The 19,531-nt window shown below is 43.8% G+C and overlaps 1 protein-coding gene across 1 annotated transcript in view; it reads left to right on the top strand.

Annotated features, from left to right (window-relative positions):
- Positions 1–4,856: 4,856 nt before the first annotated feature.
- The window catches only part of FGFR3 (fibroblast growth factor receptor 3), a 34,206-nt gene continuing 19,531 nt past the window's right edge, over positions 4,857–19,531 (top strand). Inside the window, exons 1-3 of the mRNA XM_031062716.1 lie at positions 4,857–4,939; positions 9,282–9,335; positions 15,231–15,400. Coding sequence (XP_030918576.1) covers positions 15,260–15,400 — 141 coding nt within the window. The 5' untranslated portion in view covers positions 4,857–4,939; positions 9,282–9,335; positions 15,231–15,259. The remainder of the gene's footprint in view (positions 4,940–9,281; positions 9,336–15,230; positions 15,401–19,531) is intronic.

Here is a 19,531-nt window from a genome sequence, read left to right as displayed (position 1 = left end):
GGGGGAAGGTGTCCTTGCCCATGGCAGGGATGTTGTGATGAGATAATGTTTAAGATCCCTTCCAACACAAACCATTCTGTGGTTCTATGATTCTGTGAAATAATGGAGGCAAACCCTTTTTAGACATGATTATCTAAAGACATGTTTTTATATCACAGTTTAGACTTCTGCAGATACAGATATTTTATTTTTGCAGTATTTTATTTCTGGGTGTGAGCCCCACTGAGCAGGGGAGATAACCCAGCAAAAACACTTTGGGAGGTGATACTGCTTCAGCAAAGCATCCTGTGCTGCTGTGATTGCCAGAGCAAGCCCCTTCTTCCCAGGATGGCTGCAGTCTGGCACTGGGAACAGGGGTGCAAGAAGGCTCTTAACCCCACAAGGGCAGAGGAGCTGGGGAAGAGAAAAAACAGAAGGTTTTCTATAATACTTTTTATTTTATAAATAATAGAAAATATGCACACAAAATACTTCATATAATATCATGCATGTATTTGATATATTTGCTGTGCCAGGCTGGTGAGGTGCCTTTTGGGGTGACGGGGCCATAGCCAAAAAGGGATGTTCCACCTCTGGGACCATCACATCTGTGCAGAAAGGAGGGGAAGCTGTGCCCTGCATAAAGCACTGCCAAATATACGTAAATAAATATAAATATAAAAATATATAAAAATATATTTTTATATATACATATATAATATAAAACATATATTAAATATATATATATATATATGTATGTGTGGCATGGTTCCTGTGGGGAGGTGACACTGAGGCCACTTGTCACTTTTCCTGGCTACATTTTAGATTTAGACAGATCTTAAATGAACAATATTTGGTAAGGAAAGTGTTTTATTTCCCTTCTGGGAAGTTTGCTTTTCCCAGTGTAGAAGTCCCAAGGTGAGGTAGGGAAGTGACTCCATCCCAAGAACAGCCACACAGGTATTGTGAAAAACACCTGAATATTATTCAGTGGGTGAGTAATACTCAGTTAACACAGGTAGGACACTTACTTAGAATAAACCAGGGCTAAATAGACAGGACACATTGCTGGTCTGACTCTGGAGGCAGTGTACATGCTCTTTGCCACCGTGGCTGTGTTCATCCCCCTAATGCCGGAGGTTTTCATACACCTCCAGCAATTATTCACCAGCTTGCTGGCTGGGACCATGATCCCCTTGGGAATGGGATAACAACCTCAACAGGAGAAAGCTCTGGCATGGCTGTTGCTCTGTGATCCTATAATGTGTCCTGTCACAGTGGATTTGGTGCAATAAAATACTTAGAATGAGAAACTATTTCACATTAACCTGACGAGAGAAATGCGTGGAGCGCTGCTGTCTCTGTGCTTGTTAACGTGCCAAATACAGCCTGTCCAGCTTGAAAAGGGAAAAGTATGATCTGCTTAGAGCTGAGCCTTAGTCCATTCCAGCACTGGGCTGTGGAGCAATCCTGGAGAGCCTCTCGGGGTTGCTGGGATTCAGGCTGGGGTGAGGAATGTCCTGCTGGGGGTACAGGAGGTTGTGTGCCTCAAGAGCTCTGTGGAGCAGTCCCAGTGTAGTCTGAGCTGTGGTGGGTGTTCCCCTGCTGCAGGATGCCCACTGAGGGAAAAGGATGATGGTGATGGGGGATGCATGTACCCCACCGGAACAGTTCCTCAGGACACTCCTCTGAACACTTTGGTGTTTGAAAAAGTAGGGCTGTGGGAAGTTGTTCCAGGGGAAAAATTAAAGGTGAAGAGAAAGAAATTTTGTGGAGCCAGAACCCAGCACCCTGTGAGCTGTCATGGGACCATGGGGCTCCCTCACCCCTCACTGTGAGCCTTTGCTGCCCAGCAGCAGTCCTCAGCAGCATCTGGAAATAGTCCCTGACACCCAGGAGGGCATCAGGCAGCCTTGAGGTTGGATTTTCTGGGGGCCATAAGCAGCCCAGGAATAGCCCACCACCCTCCACCTCTTCCATGTCCTTTTGTGCCTGAATAAAAAATAACTTGGGAGCTGCATACGTTAAAACCAAAGTAAAACATTTCCAGGCTCAGCCAGAATCAAGTATTGATGTCTCTGAGAGGAGCAGACAGCTGATGGAAATACTGACACACTTAAGTACTTGGAGCTGTGAACCACGCAGAAAGTGAATTATTGCTGGGATGAGCCAAGCAGCCACGGAGATGAAGTATCTTATCCTTATAAGTGAATACATACAAAAGCATTTCAGCGTTGCTGGGCCAACTGCTCCTCATTGTGGAAGGTGTTTCCAGCCAGTTGCTGCCTTTTTGCTCCTGTGAACAGCTTAAAAATGGTCTCTTTCTCTGTAGTGTGTTTGCTACGAGCAGTGGTGACGCTGCAGGCGCTGATCTCCATCAGAGGCATCTCTTGGTGGTTCTCAAGTCATTACTGCTTTGGCTAGACTAATAATTTGTGGAGTTTTAGTCATACCTTGGGAGCCCACAACCCAGATTGCCTCTTTCTCTCAAAGAGCCTGTTAAAGCTGCAAATGTGTTAATCCCTGCTCTGCTGGCAAGTGTCAGAGTGGGTTCCTCTAGCCCCTACATGGGTTAACTCCCTGGTAATTTATATTTGTGTGTCATGGTTTAATCCTGTCTGGGAACTCAGCCCCACACTGCAGCTTGCTCACCCCAACTCTGAGGATGGAGGAGAGAATTGGAAGAGTAAAAGTGAGAAAAGCACCCATAAGGGTGGTGATATAGACAGTGTAATAAGAGAAGTAAGGGCTGTACACAGAAGCAAAGCAGAGCAAGGAATTAGTTCTCCACTTCCCCAGGGCAGGTGTTCAGCCATCCCCAGGACAGCCAGGCTCCCTCATAGTGTGACTGAGCGACAAATGCCACCACCCCAAACAATCCCATCCTCCTTCTTCCTCCAGCTTTATTGCTGAGCATGGTGTCATATGGTCTGGAATATCCCTTGGGTCAGCTGGGTTGAGCTGTCCTGGCTGTGTCACCTCCCATTTTTTTACAGCTGGAGAGTTGGCTTCAGAAGGGGGCAACTTCATGTCTCCTTCATGTCTCCTTCATGTCTCCTTCATGTCTTGGTGTCTCTTGTTGAAAAGGTGTTGGAAACACCAGGCACATGCAGCTGGAGGGCAGGAAGGAGGAGCTGGACTCTGGCCACCCTGTGGGAGATGTGAGCTTTGCTTCCCTGCTTTGAACTCCTGCTGTTTCAAGCATGGAAATGAGACTGTCTCTGCTTTCACACTTATCTTTGGACTTGAAAGCTATATAAGGAATGAGAGTAAAAATTGGTTCTCCAAGGTCACGGTTGGCAAAGTGCTTAAAAGCATTTGAGTGCCCATTTAAATACTTTGTGGAGATCTCCATTTTGGGTCCTGTTTATTTTTTAAGCCATAAGTATATAAACAAAAGTTTGAAAAACAGTTAACAGAAGTGAGATTAAGACCATTTGTAGTGTTCTTCTTTTAATTCGCTGCTACATCTACCCTGAGATTATTCCCAGTCAGTACAAATGAAGTCACTAGAGCCAAACTTTGCATCACAACATCTGCTGGGGAGATTAAAGGTAGAGATGCCAGAATCAAGTTGTCAGAAACAAGAGGTGCTGCTTCATTCCACAGAAGAAGCTTGAGACCCCAGTCCATCTGCTGGGTCTTACTTTCCTCTTCATTCCAGCATTCCCTGTATACATTTTATAAAAATTCCTTGTTGCTTTGTCATTAACCCAGGTTCATTATGGTTTTTGAAAAAGAGTTACTTCCTTTTCAACAGCTAACCAGTACAGTTTGGGCTGTGCTTAGTCTGGGCTTGTTCCTGTTCAGTGGGTTTATAATACAAAAGCCAAAATATACAAGGCTTGATCATCTGGCAAACAGCTTTGGTAGAACTGTGTTTAGTGTGGAGGGCTTGTACAGTTGTGTGGGGTTTGTTTTCCAGTAGATGAAATTAGTAAGAGGTTCCATCAAAGTTAGACCAGTACTTAAGTCTTGCAAGTGCAAAGCTGTCCACAGGGCTTTTTAATGTGAAGCCAAGGTTTGTACCAGTGAAAAAAAATCCTCATAGTCTAGAAGAAGGAAGAAAAAACTTGAACATTTAAACCAGAATATTTCTTGACCATATTTTCCCCAGAGATATATCCCAATTGAGGAGAGACCATGGGTGAACGCTCAAATGTATCAATGAGTGCTGGTCTGATAGCAAGGAGATTCTGCATGGAGCTCAGTCTTCTTTTTTGATTTACTAAAAGTATATGCTTTCAGGGAAAAAAATTATTGAAAGGGAAAAAACCCAATGCCCTAAACCTCTGACTGCATGAACACCACAGCATTCTGGCCAAACCATAAAATATTTGAGTTGGAATTGCTGCCATGGTATGAGGAAAGGTTCTTTGTGGGCTTAGCCTCCTGCGAGACAATACCTCCCATGAAATACCACCTTCTCAGGCTCCCAGAATCCTTTCTTTCTACCCTGCAAGGCTATTGACTGCAGCATTTTTATATTTTAAATCTTTACATTTACACAAGAATAAAAACACAAATGACAAAAAGAGAAAAGCAGTACATTTTTCTCTTATAGCCTGTGGTAGGCAAGGGGAAGGTCTGGGCACATGGAAGCATCAGTAGAGCAAATACAAGATAGATTTATTTTTTAAATACTCTTCTATCTCTGCTCTTATTGATTCATCTCTATTTCTTTCTCCCTTTGCAGAATACTTGAGGAGCGAGACCGCCTTTCTGGAAGAGTTGGTGTTTGGAAATGGAGATACCATTGAACTTTCCTGCAACACCCAAGGCTCTTCTGTGTCTGTTTTCTGGTTTAAAGATGGTATTGGAATTGCACCTACCAACAGAACTCATATTGGGCAAAAACTGTTGAAGATAATCAATGTGTCATATGATGACTCGGGGCTGTACAGTTGCAAGCCAAGGCATTCCAATGAGGTCCTGGGAAACTTTACAGTTAGAGTTACAGGTATGTGCAGAAATGCAGTTGTTTTCAGTGATTTTCTGTTCTTTTTTTTCTTTTTTTTTTTTTTAATTTTTGCCCTTTCACATGTTCAGCACGACTGGTGGTTTGTGGTGTTTGTCTTTCCTTGGAAGGTCTGTACCTTCCTGGTAACTCCTGGCAGTGATTAGACTGGCAAAGCAAACCAACTGAAGAATGCTTGTGTGTCCATACCAAATGCTGAACCTTGATGTTAATACTGAGAGAGGCTTAGAAAGGGTGCTGGTCAGATGAAACCTCAAATCCCCCTTAGCACTCAGATAGATGCAATGCTACTTGTGGCTTTGAAGTTTTTTGTGAGTGAGTGAACTGTGGTTCACAGGGGTTAAATGATGTATTCTATGTTATGTGACAAATCAGTGGCAAAGTTGCATGTAAGAGCTGGAAGTTCCTGAAGACTGTTTCTCTGTTGTAGCTGGCAAATCTCTGCCCTCCATCACAGTTATCACAAATTGCTAGCTTGTGCTAGAGGTAGCTTATCTGTAAACTGTGTATATCCAAAATATGTGCTTCATCAAAGTTACTTACTGGGATTCATACATTGCAAACAAGTGCTGTGTTAGCAAAGCACATGGTGTCATTTGCTTGGCCATATTTTTTGTGATGAGAATGATAGAACAGAACAACTACAAGCTGTCCAAGCCTGGATCACTAAACACAGAGTGCCAGAAAAATCTGTTGTTTGCAGATAGCTGACCACCAACACAAAGGTCATTTTCATGATTTCAGGCTGGTGCATTGGTAGGTGGATCACTGTGAGCAGATAAAAACTCTGCCGATCACAGGTTAAAAGCCTGAATTTTCAAGAGAATTAGTCCCTTTGGGATCTCAGGTTTTGAAAACTTTCATTTGCCCTTAAACTATTGGAGGTTTTTCAAGAATCCTTGAATAGCAGGTCCTGTCTCCAAAGGTTGAGTTCCCTCAAAAAGTAAGAGTCTCTGTCTGAAAACCAAACACAGAGATGTTTGTGATTGTGAATCACAACCACTCCATAGAGAACTTTCTTGTGTAATAGGATTTTGTGTGAGAGAAAACCATCATGAGAATAAAAGCTCGTTTCACCAAGCCTTCAGCAACATCTGCTTTTTATTGAGCGTTACTGGAGATTGCTGTGAATGCTTCAAGGTCATATCAATTAAATGGTTAAAGAAGTATTTGGCCCTTGAAAGGTTTTCTTTAACTAGGTACGATTATTGGAACTATCCAGCAAACTGCAGGTTGTTAGAAATGTTACTCTTCTCTTATTTTCCTAAGTGACATGAAAATGCTTTTGAGTTCAAGGGGCAGCAGGGAGGCAGGAGAGGGCAGCTGGTTACATGCTCAAATGAAACAGCTGCCAGCCCCAAAAGTTTGTAAAGTGAGAAATTGTTTTTAATAGTGGAAGGACTGATAATCCTCTGCTTTTAAAAAGTTTAAGCCCCTGTATTTTTCCTCTTCACTAATAATAGCTAATAACAGCTTAAGAACTAGCGAGTAACCTGAACCTGCTTTCTGACAACATTATGAGTCTTTGATTCTATTAGCCCACTGTCATTACCACCAAAGTGCTGGTAATGTGGGAGCCTTCTTTTTAGCTGTCAGCAGCACTTGTTTTAAACTTTGAAGCTCTGCTTTATGTGGCAATAGTGGCGCCTCTCATATACTCAGATATTTCTTCATAATTAGTATTGATTGCTCAGTGTGGCACTGCAGAGATGAGATTGTGATCAGAGATTTGTGGTTTGTGTCCCCAGTTCTTAAAGGTAATGCCAGCAATTAGCTCAGGTATCTGGTCAGGTGTTCATGTGGATATCTGATGTTTGGGGCTGGAGTTGTTCTCTGCATTAAACTGGTTTAAAGCTTTACTAACAGACTGGAATTGCTCTGATCTCTGTTCTTTAGTGAGCAAAGCTAGGCTAGGTATGTTTGGAATAGCTGATCCACATACAAGTTCCATTCTGAGAATGCTTCCATGTCCTGGGGGCATATGAGGATTTTCCTACACAGAGCCGTGAGATTTGAGTCTGCAACAAACTGACTGCGCTGCAGTGGCTCTGACTGTGCACAGGGGGATGTTTGATGCTGGAAGCAGAGCAAGTAGATGCTGGAGCTGGCATTCAAGGGCTGAGAACCAGGCTGATTATGTCAGGATTTGATCTCTTTAAAATTCCTCCCTTGACAGACAAGGGCTTGAGTGTTTTGCTTGTTTGCAAAAAGAAACATACTGTCCCCTAAAAACCTGAGCACTTGGAAAGGATTGTGTAGGGGCTGCATGCCCAAACTGATATCCAGCCCTGTTGGCAGAAGCTCCATTTCTGCAGCCATTTCATGCACAGAACAGCCTTTGGATATAGTGGCTGAGCAGCACCCCTGTGATGAGCATGGACTGCAGGCTGGTACCAGCAAACAGAGCTTTCAGAATACCCAAGGCCAAGCACTACAAAACGGGTGACTGAACAAATTAAGTCCCTTTTCATTCATAATTAAAGCCCTTTTGAGCAGTTCTTGCCAATACTTCAACAACTTCTGCTAAGGATTACTGTTTTAGTAAATGATAAACAGGTTATAATTTTTAGTCACCTTTTGAAAAAGGTGATGTTTTAGTAACTTGAATAGGACAGTAGCTGTGAATATGGGATATTTGGTCTTAAAATCTAAGCTGCACTTCTCATCTTAAGAACAAGCAAAGTCAAAGACTTCCCTCAACCTTGTGAAAATGATTTTGAATTAGTTTAAAAATTGATTTTACTCCTCTGGTCATGATGGATTCATTGGAAAGCAGAAGTAAACTATAATCATGTGTTAATATGTGGGTAACCAAATCTGAGAGCAGAGCTGAGAAGGTGCTGATTTCTCTGTCGATGCTCGTGGGGATTTGGCTCAGTTTCTGCCTGACTTGAGTAAACCTGCTGGATCAGCCAGAACACCTAAACATCCACTTCACTTTCAGCAAGCCCCATGGCATTTCCCTAGTTCTGCTGCCAGCAGGACCTCAAGTGTGGATTTGCAGTTAGAGACGTGCTTGGAGTCGTCCTTGAGGCTTTGCCAAGGAGAAGGTGCGAAGCACCATGAGCCCCTGCAGTCCAAGGCAGGGAGATATTTCCTGTGTTGCTTCTGTGGATGGTGAAAGTGCCTGGAAGGCCATTCCAGATTCTGCAGGGAGGAACTATTTGTTGTTAGCTTTCCTTCTTTTTCCCTCTTTTTATACCCTCCCCACCTTTTTCTTTCTCCATTTTTACCTCCACTGTGCTAGTCAGAAAACAGTAGAAAACTCAAGTGCATCTTGCAATGAAGGATGTCCTGCCTGGCTTGATCTAAAGCAGCTCTTTACATTTCTGGCCACATGTTGAACACTCATAATGTTTCCTGTTTTCTAGTGTTTAAGGCCAAGTTCTCTTACCACTGTCTCAGAACATAAAGGCTGCTGGGTTGTTAGCATTTTGCTTTTATTTGAAAGAAAAATTCCTGGAGATTATGTAACATCAGTGGTGCTAAGTCTTCCAGATGCTGAACTGTACTAAGCTAAACTGTGTAAACTAAATCAAGCACTAAGCTGCTATTTGATAATGGCATTTACATTTACAGTAGTCACTTGATGGGGGGAAGAGGGACTGAGCCTTCATTGTGGACAGCTTGGAGAAGGTGAAATGTTAGACCACATTAAAAAAACACTTCAGAATGTTTTGGAGAGATACAGATGGAAAATTCCCACCTGTTTACCTGTATTGAGTTACAGCCTTGATGTCCCTCTGTGGGAGGAATATAACTAAAGCGAACTCGAATAGCCATCAAAATGTTGATGGAGAGAGGTTTGATTGCAAGAAGGTCAAAAGTTTTGGTCTTAGTGTTTGAACAAGGAGTTAATGAAGGGAGGTGTGGCAGGAGGATATTGAGTTAAAAGAAAAATGCAGGGAAAGTGAATTAAAAATGCTGACCTGTTGTTTTGAGAACAGTAAAATAAAAAGTCTTCAGAGTGAATGCTAGAGGGAAGGAAAAAAAAGCAGTCAGAGAACTTGTTCTGCAAAAAGAAATTTTCCGGTTTAGAATTCCTTTTGTATTTATGAGGAAGAGAACGTTTCACATAGGAGAAGTATTTGACATTGGACCACATTTTCAGAGCGCTGGCAAGCTCTTGGCACCTCTCTCTCGGCTGAGACAGCTCCTGTGCAGTTGTGCCTGGCCCAGCAGCACCAGAGGGGTGGGCTGGTGGAGCTGCAGGGAAGGGTCAGCCATCACTTGGATGTCCCTTGTGTGACACCAACAGCCTCATCCAGCAGTGTCCCCACATGCCATCCTCCTTCTGCTTCACTTCTTTCTTGTCTCTTTCCAGATTCCCCTTCGTCAGGTGATGATGAGGATGACGATGATGAGTCAGAAGATACAGGTAATTCATTTTTCTGGGATACAGAGTCCTTTTCTTTGCAGGAGCTGTGGCTCCCAAGCAGTGCAGCTCATCTGGGTGCTCATGTAGCCACACAGCAGCTTTGTGTTGAAATCAGTGACCTTAGGATGGAACCATGATGAAATCTACCTAACAATTTAGAAACAGCTGCCAGATTGGTATTGCTGCTGTGGAATCCTACTGTATTTTTGAAGATTTGATGCTGAGAATCTGAGAATGTGAATAAATGAGTAGTTATAAATTCTCCTTGCATGTAAATATATATATATATATATATATATATGTATATGTATATGTATATGTATATGTATATATATGTATATATATATTTGTTTTACTTTTTGCTGCACTGATGTTACACCAGTTGTATAGCATTTCAAACCTTGACTGCTTTGCTTTTAACTATTCTGATTCTGGTCCTTACCAGCATCTTGATAGGGGTCAGAGTACAAAACATACATTAGCCAAGGGCCAAATTTACTGATGCCATAAGTGAGAGCAACCTCTTTGGCTTTACTGGCTTTTTCTTTCATTCCTGTGAGGAAGAGAGAGTCCCAGGACAGTGCTTGGTGCTTTCACAGTGAATCTCTTTCAATCCCAGTGCTGCTTTCTTTAAGTGCAATAGCATTAATCAGGATCATTACAGGCTTCAGAGGTGTTAGTGCTGGGTTTTATTCTGCTCTTTATACATCTACAGAGTGAGCTGCCCATGTGTATGTATTTTTAATAAATAAATGTCTTTGCATTTGAACTCCCAATCAACTATGTACATTGGCAGAAGTTCAACATGACTGGAAAATCTCTCCTGCCCATAACATTGCACATGCAGGACTCTTTCAAACAGATCTGCCACTGCAGTGAGTTAATACTGCTGTGTGTGCAGAGTGTGGACAGTAATGGTGAGTTACAGTGCCAGCAGACCCATCAGCAGCAATTAGTGGTTTTCTGATAGCTTCTAATTAGAGGCCAGATCCTGCCAGGTGACAGGCACCTTTGCAGAGGTGCTCAGGACTCCTGGTACCTGCTGAAGAATGGTATAGACATAGGGAAGGTCTGGTTTGGTCAGGATTTTTTCCTGCTGCATAGCAGCTTCTGATGAGGACAACTGATTGTTCTGTACAGTTTTTTATGTTTATAGAGAACTCAATCTCTTAGCAACAGGTATCACAAAACATCAGCTGGCTTATGGTACAGAAAGAAATTTTTCTTCACTGGAAAGGAAAACACAAATTTCACCACATGTATTTATAGCCTGTTTTCTGGGTCTTCTTGACTTTGAGGCTGTCTCTGGTTTTAGATCTGAAGGTAATGGCTGGCTTTGCTTAAAGGTCTCGTTATAAAAAGTTGGATTCTCTTCTGCTTTAAAAATGGTTGATTAGGTTAATGTGTCAGTGCGGTGAAACCTCGTGGTGATATTTTGTGACACAGGTGTGCTTTATGTTGCTTTCTTTGATGTCAGATCCTCCACTTAACCCTCAGAGGTCTCCTCAGTCTGGGGAGCTGTGTTGTTAAGCCTGGTACCACCACTGCCAGGACATCCCACCAGGAGCAGGGGCTGAAGGACCATCCGAGGCAGGCACACACGGTGTAGCCAGTGCCATGTTCTGCGAACAGCCCAAAGACCCAAGTCCTCTATCTCCTGTGGCAGAAATGTGCCCTACTGATGGGGTGTATGAGCCCCCGCTCAGGCATCAGACACAGCTGTGGTCAGTAGTTAGAGGAGGAAAGGCAATAAATGCTTTCATGCAAAAGAAAAATACCACAGACTCATAGGATGGTTAGGGTTGGAAGCAACCTTAAAGGTATCTAGTCAGTATAACTGGTAGTATTTCATATTTAGGGGGAGGCAATCCAGCCTGGACTGGCTCACTGAGTGTTGCCACACTGCATATCACTGACTAAAATCCTTTTGTCCTGGCCCCTCGTGATGATAAGTTACTTTTCTGATTTGTGTTACTCAAGAGAGTTTCTCATCCTCACATAGTGGAGAATTCAGAAAGCTGGTTCCAATAGCATCATGAGTTTGAAGCCAATCTTGGTAATTTTAAGGGCTGGAAATACCAAATTCCATGTGGAGTGCCCTGCTCTGCTCACCCTCAGCTTCCTCTCTGAAGGGCAGCACAGAAACAGGGCATCCCTTAGGGATGGGCAGCAGAAAAGGAGAAACTTCTGCAGCTTCAGATCAGCTCGTTTGTCACAGCCTTGTCACAAGCCGTGATCTGCCTTTGCAGAAAGAGGCTTTCTAATATCTCTGTTCTCTACAGCTGTTTTTCCTGGCCCTGAAACAAAAACAAAACTCCCTTTTCACACACTGTGCTTCTGCCCCAGTGCTCCCTACCCCTCTTGTATCTGTTTGTTTGGAGCCCCCGCTGCGCAGCCCCAGCACCTTCAAAGAGCCCCCATAATCTCCAATTAAATCTGGCTCTGTCCTCCGAGGCGTCAGCTGGGGAAATTACACAATTAGGGTTGATTCTGTCTGCCTCAGAATTTGGTGGCAGCTCCTAATTGCTAAATGAGTGCTTGGCTGTATTAATTATTCCAAGTATTGCTCTCAGGTTTTTTTTAATTGGTCATTCCAGTTGGATGGGTGGCCGGTGTCTTTGACGAACAAAACGGACCGTCAGGCTTAGTGTTTGATGATGGGAAAGGGCTGGTGATAATGTTTGGGGGTCCCCTTTTTTTTTCCACACCTGCACATGCAAAACCATTGCTGGTAATTAATTTACAGAGAGCTAGTCTAGAAAATTTTCCTTTCATCCTTCTTCTTTTCCCGCTCCTAAAACTCTCTGGAGCTTTGCTTGAAAAGAAGAGTTAGCAACATTTTCAGGCCCTTAAAAAGTGGTAATGAAGGGACTCAGAGGGCAGAGCAAAGCAAAAGCGGGGATGTTTTGTTCGCTGCTCCTGCAAGTGAGAACAAAGGCACTGTTTTCAATGTGTAGATGCTTTCTTCCAGTTCCAGTTTGACTTGAGAGCAATGCCCTGTTTGAGTCTTGGCACAGTAATCCAGGGGTGCCCAGCCCTGGCAAGCCCTGAATCTTACAGAAGAACACTGAAATGAGGGAAAGAACTCAGGGAAGAAGTCGTGTCTAATTGCAGCAGGCAGGAGTGAATCCTGCATTTGCTCCATATGGAGAATATCCCCAGCTGGAAACTTTCCTGGGCTCCATCTTGCTCCTCTCTGATGTCTGATAGCAAAATCCCCCTTGGCTTCAGTGACTACATTTGCAGCCAATGGGTTGATGGATCTCCTGTGAGATTCAAACTCATCTTTTGAATGAAAAAATGTGATAAAACACCCTGCAGCACATGCAGATGTTTTGTAAAAGGGAAGAGCCCCAAAAAGCAAAAGAAGGAACCAGGTTGTGACCAGGTGACCATGTGATGTAATTACACCTCTGTACCTAGATGATTGTCACCAACAACATAAAATGGATTTCTTGTGGACAGATATGTTAATCAAGCAACAGGACAGGTTATTTGTCTGCCCTCTGTGGTGGTGGCAAAAGGGGACTTTTCCATCTGTGCCTGGCCTTTGCCATACCTCTCTCCTGTAGCCCTGTTCACCTCTTGTAACATCCCCAGAAAATCAAATGCCAAAAGGAGGCATTTGGCCAGAAAATGGCCCAGGCTTCAGAAACCAAGGACCAGCATGGGTTTCTAGAGCTCTCTCCTCTCCAGCCTTCCCAACACCACCCCAAGTGTCCTCTGCATTCACTCCCCTGTTGCTGCCTGGGGATTTGCCCAGTCTTTGCTTGGTTTCTGCCCTTCCTTCATGCTATAACAGCATCATCCTTTTACCATCAAGACCCGTTCCTTAATGGTTGCACCCTCTCATCTAATGTTTTTTGGAATATTCCCCATTTTTGTGCAGTTCTGCCATCTGGATTGGTAGATGGCTGCATGACGTCCCATTTTAGCTCACTTTATCATGCAGTACTTCAGGCCTCCTGGATGTGCTGTGTGTTCACAGCAAAGTTTGTGGCTGGGATTTTCCAGGGCCGTGGGAATTGTGGGGATTCCTCCTTTTGCTGTTGTTTGTGCCAGCCATGCTCCTGCAGGATCCTGGCAAGAAAAGGGCCTTAAGCAGTTTCGTTATTTGAAACATGAGGCGTACGCGGGATGTGCGAGCGCAGATCCCTCTGATACGTGGGGCTGACTCTGATAGCATCACACTGTTGTGCAAGGCAGGCTGAGGGCAGATGCAAACCCTCAGTACTGGATTTCCCTCCCTGAGATGGTGTTACTGAGACTCCTGTGACCAGCCATGCCACTGCAGAGCTAGGGAAGCAGATGGGACATGAGGTGTGCCCAGCGGGGCTGTCTCTAGCATGTGGAGGGGTATTCTGGATGGAGCTCCTGGCATCTGGTTCCTCATGAGCTTTGCAAGGTGGAGGAAACATGGGGAGAGTGTTGGCAGGTGCTAAAAAACAATGGGTGCATGGATTGCCTTGGCTGAGCTGTATGACCTTCCCTGCAATATCCTTGGAGCTGGAATGCAGCAGGGAGCCTGCGTGGGGGACACTGGGGACTTAAACCAAGGAGGGGTCAATCTCTGACTTACTGCAGTTGTAACGGGATGGGTATCATGCAGCCAAATGCATCAGGGAGTGCTGGAGAAAGGGAGCAGCTCCCATGCATCTCAAAGGGATGCAGCAAGAGGGAAAACTTTGTACATGCTTGTCATTAAGCAGGGAATTGTAGGGGCTTCAGACTAGCACTGAGATGGAGCTGTGATGCTGGCTGGTGTTTCTGAGCATTGTCACCACTGCAGGAGAGGCTGCAGCAAGGCTGTCCCAACAGCTTTGGTGGCTGTCGTAGACCAGTGCCTTCAGTTTGTCTTGGCCAGAAGCACATGTGCCTCTGCAGCAGGTGCTCCATGTCTGTGAGTTTTTCCTACCCAACTGGAGGAGATGCCATTTACACTCCTTGCCGTCCTTCTCGCTATTTTGCAGCCCAGACACTGCCTGCCCCCATCTCCCTTTGCCTTTGGTGTGGAGCACAGATCTGGGGGCTGGATGTGGCCCTGGTCTGGCAGGGGAAACACAGCATGTGCAGCTATGCAGTGTTGCCTTAAGCAGAAATGAAAGCTTGGGAGGCTTTTTTAAAAAAAAACTTTTTCTTTCTTCCCAGCATAATGAGTTTGCCGCTGCTGCTGTCTTAATTTGGAGTTAATATGTAATGTTTGTAACACAGCCAAGGAACGTAGCTGTACTTGAGGCAGATTATAAAAAGTATCTCATGCTAACACTGGTGTTTTAAAATTTATCCCTGTTCAAAGGTAACATGAATCTTTAAAACTAAAATCACTTGTACTTAAAGAACATAAACATGATAAACCAGTTTGGCACTGGCGCGTTTTTTTTTCTTTCCTTCCCTTAAGGAGGCTACACTACATTTGTACTCGCTGAGGAGGAACATTTTCCAGTGCACTCAGCTCATACATTTTGTCTGCTCCCTTGCTGGCCCATCAACATTCTTTTACAGTTCTAACTTCTTTCTGCTGTTTATGCTTCTTGGCTACTAATGTCCCAAAGGTACATCTGTATCTTTTTACACACTGAGGCCAGATTCTCATCCTGATCTGGGATAACTCTACTTGTTGATTTGAAAGGAGCCACTTTAGATTTATACTGGCATTACCAAGACAAGAACCTGGTCATGAACCTTTCATTACAAAACTGAAATGCAAACACCCTCTCTATGTCAATGAGAGTCATTTAGCTGGAAAGCATTTCTGTGTCATTTATCTTAAGGGCAGCAGGTAGCAATTTAACTGTCAATCTGCACATGCCAAAGACTCCTCAAATGCATCTGCTCACCAGCTGATATCCTCTGCTGCAGAAAGGCGCCTGTTCAGCTTGGTTTTTCCTTTCTCAGGTGTCCCCTTCTGGACCCGGCCAGATAAGATGGAGAAGAAGCTGCTGGCAGTTCCCGCCGCCAACACCGTTCGCTTCCGATGCCCGGCGGGTGGAAACCCAACCCCTTCCATCTACTGGCTGAAAAATGGCAAGGAGTTCAAAGGGGAGCACAGGATTGGGGGCATTAAGGTAAGGTCTTGGTTTGGATCTCAGTTTTTTGTTGTTTCTACCAACTAGAAAATTGTATTGCACATGCGTAGTTTTAAGAGCACTGTCCTGAGTGTGTAGAAATGAAGGTGGTTGTTGCACTCTTATGCATTGCTTGGCACCAAAAGTGTTAAAAAGGACAGCTGTCCTTTGAGATCAAAGGCTAATTCTCTCTTAGTGCGTCTATAGTGGTCATTCAGGGAGTAGGTAAAAATGGGACTGGGTTTATGGTTGCATTGTGAACAGGGATGAAAAAGCAGGAGCAGAAACTTCTGTCCTAATTTCTGGAGATGAGCCCAGTGCATTGAGATGTGTTGGACCAAGCCATAGCTGTTCCCAGCTCTCAAAGAAAACCTATTCAGTGTCCTTTGAAGGTATAGGAAAGACCTCACCAAAGAGCTGGATCATCATGCTGGTAGTCATTAACATTCTTGTGGTATAAATCACTGACCCTTGGTCAAGTGTTGGATTCCCCTGTAGCCAGAGTCATAGCATCTGCTCCTTGGCTGCTTTCTTCTTCCTGCTTCCTTTCTACCATGAGGTGTTCTGGAAAATGCTCTGGCTCATGTTTACAGATGGAGCTCAGGGACACAAAACTCCACTGCAGTCAAATTATTTAATTAGCCAGAACTCTGTGCTACTTTATATCATGAATTATGGCAGGATTTTAAAAGGAAAATCAGCTTTTCTCACATTTTGCTGCTGTTGTTATTACTTTGTCTCCTTGAGGTCACAGTCCGACTCTTTTTTCTGGTTTTATTTGGGGACTATAAAACTGCTGTAGCTCATTATAGCAAAATCATCATAGCAGGAAAGACTTGAGCAGCAACTTTTGCCTGCACTCTCCCAGCCCTGACACATCCCTGGACTCTGCTGCTAAGGAGAGAAGGTGCCTTGTAGGAAGGCACCTTCATCAGAACTTGGAATAGCTGTGTGCTGATGCCTGCCACATCCGTAGTGTTTTGAAAGGGGACTGGGCATGCAAAGCGTGCCATGCTCCAGAAACCAGAGAAGGATTCAAAAAAGTCCCCCCTCCCCACAGTTCTGGGCTGTTTCTTTCCTGTTAGCTCAGACCTGTTCCTGAAAGAGCCTTTTGTGATGGCTTCAGTGAAGCCTTTAAAGCTCCTTCCTCAGTCCTGTCCCTGCTCCAGTCTGGATGAGGCTGAGAACATGCTCAGGTTTGGATCTTCTGAAAAACCATGGAGGGTAAAGAAGTGGGGAGGCAACTCCTGGGGGTAAACTGCTCTTCAGCAGATGACATTCACAAAGCATAAGCATCTTTTACTAATTGCAGGCTGTAAGGATCATCCTGAAGTGTTTTCAGGCTTGCGTGCACCATTCCAACAGCTTTTACCAAACTGTGTCACATCAGCTGCACTAAATTATGCCTGCAGGAAAAAAAAATCTGAAGCTGAAAGCAATTCCCCATCCCACTTTCCAGTAGTTTTAATCTATCTTTGAGTTTAAATTGACACATTTCATCCTCTGAAACACGGTAGTGAGTCTTTGGCATCACTGTGCTTTGTTTCTCTGGGGGCACCTTCCAGCAACAAGTCAATGCTTAAAAGAGCTATTGAAGGCAATGTCAGGACAATTACAGGAAGATTGGTTTAAGCTCTCTGTCTAGGTGTAGTTCTTTGTCCCATTCTTGATATAAAGACATCTTTCTCTGCAATTTTCCTTCCTTTATTTGCTTGCTTTTGGTCATGAGGCATAGTTAGATATAAGTAATCTAGTGTAAATCTCATCCAGTATAAATATACTGGTAGATATCAGCTGAGATTTGAACCAGAAAAGGGGATTGAAAACTTGCTCGGTATCTCATGTATTTAAGATTTAAATTCCCTGTTACAACTTAACTTCATAACGGGATTAGGCAGCTTGAAAAGAATGAGCAAGATCCAGATCTGGCAGAGTTTGGTTGGCTTGCTTCATTTCGAGATCTGGTCTTAACCTAGAAATCCTTGAGCTGGGAATGTTCTCATTTGTTTTCAGTGTGTGAAAGACTTTTAATGTTGGTTGTGAGAAGTCTGTTGTCAGCAAATGAAGGCTGACCACTCTTCCACATCTGCCCCTTGCGCATGTCATTTAGACCTGTGTGACTGCCCAGTGTAAAACCTGCAAGAGAGAAGGGTGAGTGTTGAAAACATGATAGGCAGGCTAACCTGGTTTTGTTACAGTTCATCCTTAACTGGTAAAGGAAAGAAATTCATATGACTTATCATATGAAATTTCCCAGAGAGCATTAATGGTTAAATCCGTGTTGGAATCTCTGATATTGTAAGCCTGTGTGTGTTAAATGACCCTAGAAGGGAGGATTGAGGGGGAGGGGAGATGGAGGATTATCCCTTCCCCAGACCATTGCACTGACTTGCATACCAGTCTGGCAAACACGAGGTTCCAAGTGTGTCTGTAAATGTTTTTTTCACAAGGAGCCAAGAATGACAACACCAAATAAACCAGAGGGATTTCCAGTATCTCACCCACTTGATTAATGCCTGCACTAAGTCACTTCATGTTTCTAGGGTTTTATTGAGTGCAGTGACTATCCTAACATGAGAATTACTGTCTTTTGCCGAAGGTTTTCAAAACTAAAAATGTCTTCCTAAGTTTCCAAGCAAGTTCTGCCCCACAAGTCTGTGCCCCCAGGTTCTTCTCTATTCAGAGTACGGAGTTCCCATCACAAACCTGGTGAAGAGGAATTTTTGAAATTGTCATAAAAGTGTCTTTGAAAGTGCATCCTTTGTAAAACACGTAGTTTGGACCTGGTTTTAGAATATAGGTCAGACTAGGGAGTCATCCATGTGTCTGGAGCTCCATTTCCTTGGAGTAGCTCATGGGGTTCCAGATGCAAACATTTTGCAATGCTGAAAAGTGGATTTAAAGAAGCCTTGAGACAAGCCAGTATGGAAATGAGCCACTGAGCAGCCCCAAATTTGCATTGAAACTTCCCTGACAGTGTGGTGTGTTCAGCTTTGCGCTCGGGGTCCAGGCTCTGTTCTCAGAGCTTCTCTCACTCTGTAATTTCCACACGGTTACAGAGGTGCAGCAAGAGGGATGTTGCTCTACAAAAGGTGAGATGTTGGTTCTGCTCCTTCATTGAGCTCCATTTGTGCCATCCTGGGTGGGCAGAGGTGCAGTCAGAGCTGACCAGACATCTGCCACAGCTGAGATGTCTGTACCACATGTTTGGTCACAGCCTCCTGTTACCCATACGCTAAAATGAAAAGAAATGCCATATTCAGCGTTCTCCGAAATACGGGGGGCTCGGTAGTGCTGTTTTCAGGGCTGCAGAGGTCTTCAAATTGTTAAAATTACCTTTGCTTGCTTATCTTGCAACTAAGCTGTCTAGTCTCCTATGGTTTTAAACCTGCTCTTTGCAAAGTTCTGGCTTTGATTGCAACTTGGCCCTCTTAGGGAAAGCATGTGGATGCAATTTATGTGCAGCAAAAGAGGTTAAATGACTTCATATTTGAGTTCACCTGCTGCAGCAAGAAATCTTCAGGAGCAATTACACCCTTGTTTTTTTCCATCAGCCCCTGACATTCTATAGTACAGCATTATTGTAAATCTCCTATTTCTGTATCCTTGGGGTCACCTTCAAAATGTTTAATAAAGTTAAATTGTTCTGCTTTGGACAGCAGAAGGCATCAAATTAATATCCAGAGATTTGGAGAGCTTTCATATGCTATGCACCCTGAAGTCATCTTTGTCAGTGTTGGTTGCTTTCTGTATTGATTCAAGATTTGCTTTCCATATCCATTATTTCCTTTATAATCATTAGAAACAAATGTTCTAGCTGAGATCACAGGGCAGCAGGTCAGGGTGGAGGCAGGATTTGTGCTTTCCCTTCTGCTACTGAACCACCATCAGCTCTGGACATGAGCCACATCCAGAAAACCAACCAGTATGAAACTCAATGCCAAAATAGAAGGGCTGGCCGAGCATCCTAGAGATGAGATTTGAGGCTGGACATGTTTGCTCCTGTTTTTTAGAGAGAATTTAGGGGACCAACTCAGTTGGAGAAACCTGTTTCTCTTCAGACAAATGCCATAACCTGTTGCCTCCATAGCGCACACATTTTAAAATATAGATCAGAATATTGAAATATAT

The sequence above is a fragment of the Geospiza fortis genome, unplaced genomic scaffold (genome assembly GCF_000277835.1).
Source record: "Geospiza fortis unplaced genomic scaffold, GeoFor_1.0 scaffold730, whole genome shotgun sequence".
Lineage (NCBI taxonomy): Eukaryota > Metazoa > Chordata > Aves > Passeriformes > Thraupidae > Geospiza > Geospiza fortis.
The sequence above is the reverse complement of the archived record's forward strand: the minus strand, read 5'-3'. Positions and strand labels throughout refer to the sequence as shown.